The sequence below is a fragment of the Rhamphochromis longiceps genome, linkage group LG8 (genome assembly GCF_057381845.1).
Source record: "Rhamphochromis longiceps isolate RC_006_pf linkage group LG8, R_longiceps_female_GT1.1, whole genome shotgun sequence".
Lineage (NCBI taxonomy): Eukaryota > Metazoa > Chordata > Actinopteri > Cichliformes > Cichlidae > Rhamphochromis > Rhamphochromis longiceps.
Window position 1 is genome coordinate 29,703,385 of NC_140564.1, and position 9,418 is coordinate 29,712,802.

Sequence of the window (9,418 nt, forward strand, 5' to 3'; positions counted from 1 at the left end):
CTTTATAATATGTAAAGTTGTGTTTACATCTTATTCTGCTCCTTAATCACTTACACTTGTGACTTTTGAACAGATGCTACCCTTAAATGTTTCAAATGTTTCTCATTTCATCACCTCCATCACTTTACTTCTCCTTCCCTCCCTCTTCCAACCCCTTTTTTTTTATCTTTACCCCCTCTTCAATCCTCGTATCCTCTAATCCTGTACTCCTACAATCCACCCAGGCTACGACAATATAGATCTGGAGCTCCAAACCCCCTCAGACCTCAACTACGTGCCCCCAACCCCACTGCGCTCAGACGACTTCTTTAGCGAGGGCGATCCTTTAGTAGAGTCCCATAACAAGTCCATGCTTACTAGACCTAGCGACCTCTCTCTCACTCAGACCACCAGCACCTCCAGCAGCGACCCCCTCACAGTGGCCCCGGGTCCAGGCTCCACTGCCACAGAGCTACCTATTGCTGGGCCTGAAGATACAGAAACTGAGATGTTTACTGAAGAAAAAACAGGATTGGTGTGTGTAGAGAGGCCAGATAATGACAGACGGTTGGTAGAGCAATCAGGAAAGGAGACAGAAGAAGTAAAAGCAGGAGACCATCTTGTTTTGGAGAGTCAGGGAGGGGCCGTAAAAGAGAAGGCTACCGCAGACACTGGTCTTGGAAATGGAGTGGAGGAAGAAGAGGAGGAGGAAATGACGCAGGAGAGGTTGCAGAGTCTGCTGGAGGATTTAAAGCTGGAAGAGGGCATGGAGGAAGAGGAGGTGTCAGAGGAGCTTGTGAATGCCATCCTTGAGCAAGTACGGAAAGCAGAAAAAGACATTTATTCAGTTCCAGGCAGGAGCAGTGAGACGTCTGGCGCAATCGGGGAGTCAGCAGCCCCTGGCCCCAGCCCGGGCTCTGAGAAGGGCAGGTAGGACTTGATTTTATTTGAAATTCATTGTCACGTCTTTCTGCTCCCAGGTGTATTGTCCTAAATCTCTTTAACTCGTCCAGCCCCGACAGTCTAGCTGATTCGCTAGAGGAGCCCCAGGTTCAGACCAACAAACAGAATGGAGGTCAGACTGAAGCAGCCAGGGAAGGGATGGAAAAGGTGCCCAGGAGGAAGGAATCCCAGGAGGACAGCAGCACAGCGGGACCAAGCAGAGGAGACAAGGACGGAGGCAACAGGTCCCAGCACAAAGTCCAGGTGGGAATCGGTCCTTCACAGAGAATCTTGTCTTGAAGCCTTGAAAAAGTCTTTAACTGTATATTATATTATTCTCCTTCTGTTGTTATGTGGGCTTAAAATATTTAACCTCTGAGATTAGCCCAATTCTTCTGTCATATGTTAACTTTCCATATGAATCCCACACACTCTGGCCTCGTTGACATTACTCTGCTGCTGGGCTGCCTTCATCAGGAGAGTGTTAGAGAGAAGGAGTCCGACTCTGATGAGGAGACCACTGTCACTACCAGGGTGATACGCAGACGGGTTGTACTCAAGGTCTGTTAGGCCTGGTGTGCAGAGACATGTTGAAGCAGAGTGCAGTGGACCGATAGCGTGTGAAGAAGAGTGATACCAGAGAGACTGAACAGAAGCTATTTGCTATGTGTGCTGAGCATGACAGTAGCAGTGTTTTTGTGCAAGTTTGTTAACATGGAGTGGAATGTGTGTGCAGCTATAGTAACTTTAAAAGATAACTGGAGACGGGATATGTGCGAGGAAACAAAGAGACATTTTTTTAGATTAACATATGACCCAAAGAGGAGTTCTAAATTTTCTCTAAATTGAAATAGAAACTTGACTACAGCTGTTTATACGTTTAGCTTTGCTATAGTATTAAGTTCTAATTGCTTGCTTGCCTTGCTTGTGCTCTTCTACCTGGCTGGTGGATTGTTGGTTGTGCTTTACCATATATATTTAATTTACCGAATAAAAGGAATGTGCCAAACTTCTTCTGAGGGGGGAAGAAAAGGTGGCCTTTGATTTAAGCTTCTTTTCAGCTAGAAGCAACTAATAGATATTTTAATTATTGATGCTAAGTGCTAAGTGTTTCCAGGGAGTCATCAGTTAATTGCTTAGTGTAAAAAAATAAAATAAAAATCAGAAAATAGATTCATAAAGCCCTAAGTGAAGCTTTGATACAAATTAACAAGATTAAAGCAGCATATATTTACTTAGGATAGCTGAAATTAAATAAACTGTGGCGATTTTTGCCTAATTGAAACGCTGCCCATGTTGGAACACATTTCTAAAGTGGAAAAAGTCTGCTTGAAGATCTTATAAATTTAATAGGAATAAAAAAACTAAACTAAAGCAAGAATATAACATGTACAGTATTCACAGACTTTGCTGTGACAATGAAAATTGAGCTCTGGTGCATCCTGTTTCCACTGAAAGTACTCCAGCCATCATTCAGCATTCAACACAACCTCTTCACACCCTCCACAAAAGGCCGAACTGGCTCGACACCAGTAGATACCAGTTATATTCTATATTCTTTATTGTTTTGTTACAATCTCTGGCTCTATCAAGGTTCATTTTGAGGTGATAATAAGATGCATTTGTATGGTTTTTGAACGGGGTTTCGCCTGAACTTTTATTTTTCCATCTATGGACACATCCTTCTGAAGCTTTGTTTAAAAGAAACACTTTTATTGTATTCTTTCCGTATTTCTATATTATAAATGTCTTTTAAACAGCATTTGGTGTTTCCAGTGCTTTTGCTGCGGTTTTGAAGTTTGGACGTGTTGCGACAGCAGGATGCAGTATTACATTACATTATTTAATAAACCTGCCGATCTAAATACTCACCTTTCCACTTTATATGATAAATATGTTCTAGGGCAAATACCCTGGTTTTGCATCCATTGTGATTTGTGGGCTGTTTGGAAATGCTTCTTTATTTATTTGATGAATAACAGTCTTGGAGCTAACCCTACCTGCACCTTTACCTTCCTCATTTCTTTCTCACTTTTCCATCCAAATAAAAACTTTCACCCCAGGGAGAGGAGGCCAGAAACATTCCTGGAGACTCTGTGACAGAGGAGCAGTTCATAGATGAAGATGGGAATCTGGTCACCAGAAAAGTAACCAGTCTTTCTCCTCCATTGCTTTTCTTGTCTTACACCACATGTATATGCCATGTACAGCCACAGTAAAATTTAATAGGGAAAACGATGAACCATGGAAGGCACAAATCTGTTATGTGAGCTCGATTTGTTTCCCCTTTGGCCATACGCCCTTGGTTTGTGATTGATTGGTTATCTCACCCTCCAGTTTGCTGTCCATGTACAGACTAGAGGGATTAGATGACCAGTACCCTTCAAAACTGAGGGTTTGGGCCAAGGAGGGGAATTCAGATTGGACCTCATTGTCACAATGATGCCGACAACCTCTTAGATGCATGAACCAAACCTATCACATACCATCCCATTGACTTTTACACGACACCTCTACATATCTCCCTCATCCTTTTTTGCATCACTTCTCTCAACTCCCCCACCCTCCTCCTGCTAACATGCTTCTTCCCCTGCAGGTGATCAGAAAGGTTGTACGCAGAGTGTTCAGCTCAGAGGAAAGGAGGCAAAGTGAAGGCGAATTTATTGCAGCAGAAGAACCTGCTGCTGCTGCTGGTGGGGGAGGTGTTGGTGGTGGTGTAGCCTCAGGTGGAGCTGACACTGCTTCTTCATCAGGAGCGGCAGCAAGAGCCACGGGGGGGAAGGGCAAGAAGAAGGGGAAGCGATCCCGACACGGCCACAAGGAGGAGCCTCAAAGAGTGAAAGCTGAGGTTGCTGTCGAAACAAACTGCCTGACTTAGTGAGCTGAGGTGTCTGCATGAAGCTGTAGCTTTGTGTAAACTCTTAATCAATCAATGTAAACTCTTAATCAATCAATGTAAACTCTTAATCACCTTTTAGATGAGCAGAGGACACACATTCTGACAGCATTAAGGCAGCCATAAACCAAAGTAAACTGCATTCCAGTGAGGGGAGGTGTACTACAAAGCGCGATTAATGGGTTAGTGAGGTATGTTTAGCCTGGCTAGATCACCATGGCAACTTCTGCTGAACAGATAACATGGTCCAGAGTGGTTAATGTTCAGGGTTTTGTTGTAAAATTGTCTAGAAGCATCAGCATAAGTTTTAGTTCAGGTTCAAGGCCCTTCTTGCCCCAAGTGTCCTATGAGTTGAACCTGAAGCACAGTTGATCTGCGATTAAGACCAGAAAAGCGTTTGTGATTTAAAAAAAACAAAAAAAAAACAGCACTTAAAAGTCCAGCTAAAATTTGGGCAAAGCAGGTTGGTCAGGAGAAGCAAGAGGCAGGTGAGCAAAGATAAAATGCCATGGCCACATCGTCACTGGGGACCTCAAGTAGATTTATAAATACACATCAGTTTACGCATGTAAAAACAGAAGATGAAGATCTTGGCTAAGATTGGTTTATCCATACAAAATGGTAAAATGACAGAAGTGTCAAATGTAATGACTAAATTGTGATGTTCATGCAACTTAAACTTTATTTTGACATTCAGGTTTTGTTTGCTGTTTCCTGTTTGAAAAATTGAGTGTGAGTTTATGAAATGCTGTGCAGTTTAGAACAATTTCACAACAGCAACCTTACTGTCTGAATACAGTTTGCAGTGGTTGCAGTGTGTGTTTCCTCAGTAGCAGCTACAGCCTCTAGGTTGAGACTAGACCGAGTCTGAGAACTACTAATATCAAGTGATTCAACTAATATAGAATGTCGTTATTCTCTCTATTAAGCATGTGTGCTTTCATTTGCAAATGTACAGATGTAGTAATTTTAACATTTTTTCACTCCTTAAACTCATCTTTCCTCCAGCATGCTGCCTGATGTAGAAGATGAACCAAACTGTGCTTCATTAACACTCACCGATAATGCCTTGCCTGAGTTTAGTACTGATATTTCCTTTCTCTCTCTCTCTCTTTTTGTTTTGCTTTTTTTTTTGTTCCTGTCTTGTGCTGAACCTCGCTGCTTTTCTTAATCTCCTTCTGCCAAGCCTGGAGACGGTGCCAACAAGAAACCAGGGAGGAAGAGTCATTCTTAACAGTAGAGCTCTCAACTACAACTGGTAAGAGGCCACTCATAAAGACACTAAAAACTCCCATAAGTTACCAAATATTCACCTATAGACCATAAAGATTAATTATGTGTGTTTTCTGTAAATACAATAAGAATATACTATTTTTTGCTTAATATAAAGTATGGTATATAAAGACATGTTTAGCTGAAGACTTTAATTCTGAAATTTAGAGTTAAGACCACTCAGATGTCTGTATGCTGAGTATGAAGCCATCTACCTTTTAACTCTGATGTAATCAGGAAGACAACTGAGTTTTTCAACTGGAATAAAATTGTCAGTGCTGTTGTACTCCCAGGCATTACAGTCAAGCGCACCATGCAGATCCTTATTAACAAGAATATTTGCAAGGATTTAAAAGCTAGCAATAATTTAAGTTGCTAGTTGACATCTAAATGTGAGTTTTATGTTCTAGTTAGTATTTAAAAAAATATCACCTTATGTTGTATGTAAACAAAGATGAAAACGAATCACTTGCGAGGTTTTGTAGGACACTTTCTGTTACGTTCCAGAGTTAACTAAAGCTATCAAAATGATATGAACAAACAATTGTTTATGACTTCATGTCCAAAATCTCTTTGTACTGTGTTGAACAGATACTGGAGATGAACTAGTGTCAGGTGGTACTTTCATGTAATTCCAATTTGTACCACAAGGTGGTGCAGTGAATAAATAAAACATATAAACAGGAGAATTAATTAAAAACACAATTACAATCGAGGCCAAGAAAGACAAAAAAAGATATTTAAAACTGCAATCCTAAAGCAGAAAAGTACTTTTTTTATACAACAACCAATCTGAAGTATAAACTTTCCTTTACACTCAGGTCCATGGACATCCACCTGTGACCCCCACACATGACCCTGGGAGGAAAAACAGACCGGAGCCAATGAAACCGGGAGCCAACACGTGTCTGAAGCTTTCGCTTTACAACGCATGGTTTTCAGCAAGACAACACGTTACTTTTCTTTGATTTCGCATGAGCATGTCACCAAACTCACTCACTGTTGGAAAACAACACCGAAGGACACGCATGGACGTGAGCTGGAAACTTCTTTAATCTTTGGCAAATGAAAGGCGTCTGTGACCAAAGACGGCACAAACAGCGAGGGAAAAGACTTCACTCTCTCAGACACTCGCCTTGTATGGCTTTATTTTTTCCTCCTGCACTCACGGTATTGGGGTGCACCATGTGGTTCTTTTATAAAACAAAACAAAGGAGATATAATAGTACCTGGGTGTTTTTGTTGTACATAAATGACACTGTATAAAATCTTTAAAAAAAAAAGAATTGGTAGCTTCACAGATTGTTTATGCACTGATTTGAGTTGATGAAGCTTTGCAGAGCCAGTGCATTTGTATTGAGAGGTCGACACTTTTCGTGCAGCCTGGAGTGTGTCTTCTGACGTGCTCTTCCCAAATATAAAAAGGAACAAAAAAAGCTGTATGTGAATGAAACGAATGGAGAAAAAAAAATGATGCTTGATTTTCAACAGAGGACATTTTCTTTAAAGACAACAGCTACTCTGCTCTGTCCGAGGGACATTCTTCAGAGAAATGATATTTTGCTGCATGTTATGTCACTTTATTTTTAACGCTTTCCTTTCTTTCTCTTAATTCAAAGCACTGTAATACAACTTAGAGAGGGTGTGATGGTACTTCTGTCTGTGTGAGCACTCATAGTAACCCAAACATCTGTCATCTATAACTGTTTTGTTTTTTATTTAATTTCCTTTTCTTTTCTTTTTTTTTTACAAATGAAATGACACTCCACATCCTAGTGGCGAGATAGTACAGCATCCTTCTTATGCAACAGGAAAGTACTGACACTGTCCAATGCATCTTTCAGACTAGCACATTGTTAGCTCTAGACCGCTAGCAACGCTGTGTGTGTGTGCGTTTGTCTGTGTGTGCGCGTGTGTGTGTTTAACATTAAGAAAAAAAATCCATGCATACTAGAAGTGTATATTTAAACCTTTAGTTCTACTGTGGTTTTTAAAAGGGGACTTTTACGTTGATGATTTTTATCCTGTTTATTTGCTTCTATTTACATGAGAACAGAGAATCTCATTTTTAGCCCCATCACTCAAATCGAAATCTTTGTAATCACATACAAATCACTGTCAGTTATTAAAAATGTGACTTTCTGTTCATGTGTAAATTGAATTTCTGTTTGTTTTTTTTTCATATGAATCCACCCTAAGCATCCATTGTTGATAATAAATCTGGTACCGACATGTATGACAAACCAACATAGCCTACACTGGATGATCCAAGTAATTATTTAAGCAGAAAAATAAATTGTGTTTAAACTGAACCTCTGCTAGTCAGTCTGATTTCTCTTTCTGGTTGCACAGGCCCAATGAAATACTGGCATGAATCATACCGATGTCTTTAAGACGTCAAGAAACCTCATGGAAACTAAAAGACAATAAAAGACCTGAAGATGTAGGCTGAAGAGCTTTGTGTATCACAACATACTTGCCTCACATGCTAGTGTCCACCAGTAAATAATGCCAAATAAATGAAATACAGTCACTAAACATGTGGCCCATTCTCCTTGTAAAGGCAGTATTACACACTACATTACATTACACAATATAAATAGTTAAAAATAATAATTGTATACACGTCTTAAACCAAATGCAGAATAAGGGTATTTAGGGGGCTATATGTCCATGCTTCCATGCCACTTGTGACCTACAATGGCCCAGTCATGATCTTAACTAAACACTGGTTATGTGACCCTGTACATTCTGCATCTAACAAATTTTACATAAAAATATATATTTAAAAAATTATTGTACGTATAAAAAAAGACCTTTGCAACTTTTTCAGTTATATGTTAACATCTGGCATAAATTAAACATGCAGATCATCAAGAATGTGATTTCCATACTGGATTGGTCAGGGTTAACAGGGTGCCGGTGGAAACTGTGCTACTGTTAGCTAAAGACAAATGAAGAGGAGAAGGGGAAGGCATGATAGAACCATCATTGGTAAAGAGAAAGAGCTGATGGGACATGCAGAGGGTTGGTGTAACAGAGGAGGACGCTAATGATGGGGTGAGTTGAAGGTGATCTGTTGTGGTGACCCCAAAACTGAGTAGAGAAGAAGAAAAAGAGGAATTTGACCAATAAAATCGCTGAAAAATATCATTCTGTGTTTCGCAGACTACCATGTTTCAACCGCTTGGTACAGTGAAAACCAAAGAACATCCAAGAATTCCAAATATGTAAATACAGCATTTCTTTTTGGAAAAACTAGACCAACTATACTTTTTTATCAAAATTATTGGAGATTTGTTTTTTTTAATAATGTTTCAACAATAAAAAACTACTGATCGATCTATCTATAAATGAAATATACATTTATATCTGTAATTTTCATTTATAGTGACTCTGAAAAGATAAGATATGAAGCTCTATATAAGAAGGTATTAATTGTGAAATCATACAGAGCTGTTTTTATAATTAAAACACATACAATGATGCTGGATAAAAGAAATATCTTAATATTTTACACAAATTTTGCATATGACTTCTTAATATTTCCAGTAATTGCCCCACAATCTAGCTAGGATTCAAACAATTGGTTCATGAAAACAGTAAAATTTGGACTGAACCATCAGAGCGCTGCAAAGCTCTCAAAATATAATAAGTTCAAAATAACCCATATCTTATACTGGGAATTGGTGCAGCTCTTCTGTTAACTTCTTATCTGAAACAAGACATTTTAGCTGTCTTTCTGTCAACTTTATTCTGATTATAAAAGGTTTGGACTGCAGGTATGTGGATCTGCTCCATGACATCGTCCAATCTCAGTAGAAAAACTTTGTAAAATCCCAAGTCTGAGATTTTTGGCTAACGGGGCGTGCGTTTTGGTTTTCTCTTTGTTATATTGTTACATGTTGTTGTAACTTCTGCTGCCCTCTTGGACAGGTCTATCTTGAAAAAGAGATTTTAATCTCTTTTAAATGTATGTGAATTTTTCACCTGATTGGAATATTCAAAATGAAATCTTATAACAAAAAGGACTTTAAGCCCAAATTAAAAAAAAGACTGGATTTCAGAGTTAACATCATTTAATCTCTGAAACTGCGCATGTTTGCCTTGATGCTCAAATGAAATCTAACAGTAAGACCTGACTGATGTAACCTGCAAACACATGGTCTCTCCCCAGTGGGACCTCTCATATGCCCCATCAGATTTCCATTTTGAGTAAACGCTTTCCCGCAGACAGTGCAGACAAATGGTTTCTCTCCTGTGTGTGTTCTCATGTACAGCTCCGTGTGTTTGTGGCCTTCAAAATGTTTGCCACAAACTTCACAGTCA

The 9,418-nt window shown here is 39.5% G+C and overlaps 1 protein-coding gene across 2 annotated transcripts in view; it reads left to right on the plus strand.

The window, feature by feature from the left end:
* LOC146663983 (ankyrin-3-like) overlaps positions 1 to 7,401 on the plus strand; it is a 137,778-nt gene extending 130,377 nt beyond the window's left edge. The window contains exons 43-49 of one of the 2 annotated variants that reach the window (XM_085416951.1): positions 225 to 909; positions 993 to 1,185; positions 1,399 to 1,482; positions 2,985 to 3,068; positions 3,518 to 3,769; positions 5,004 to 5,075; positions 5,911 to 7,401. In XM_085416951.1, the coding sequence (XP_085273077.1) occupies positions 225 to 909; positions 993 to 1,185; positions 1,399 to 1,482; positions 2,985 to 3,068; positions 3,518 to 3,769; positions 5,004 to 5,051 (1,346 nt within the window). In that variant the 3' untranslated portion in view covers positions 5,052 to 5,075; positions 5,911 to 7,401. Of the gene's footprint in view, positions 1 to 224; positions 910 to 992; positions 1,186 to 1,398; positions 1,483 to 2,984; positions 3,069 to 3,517; positions 3,800 to 5,003; positions 5,076 to 5,910 lie in introns of those variants that run through there. The other variant, XM_085416952.1, reaches the window with a different exon arrangement.
* Positions 7,402 to 9,418: the final 2,017 nt, after the last annotated feature.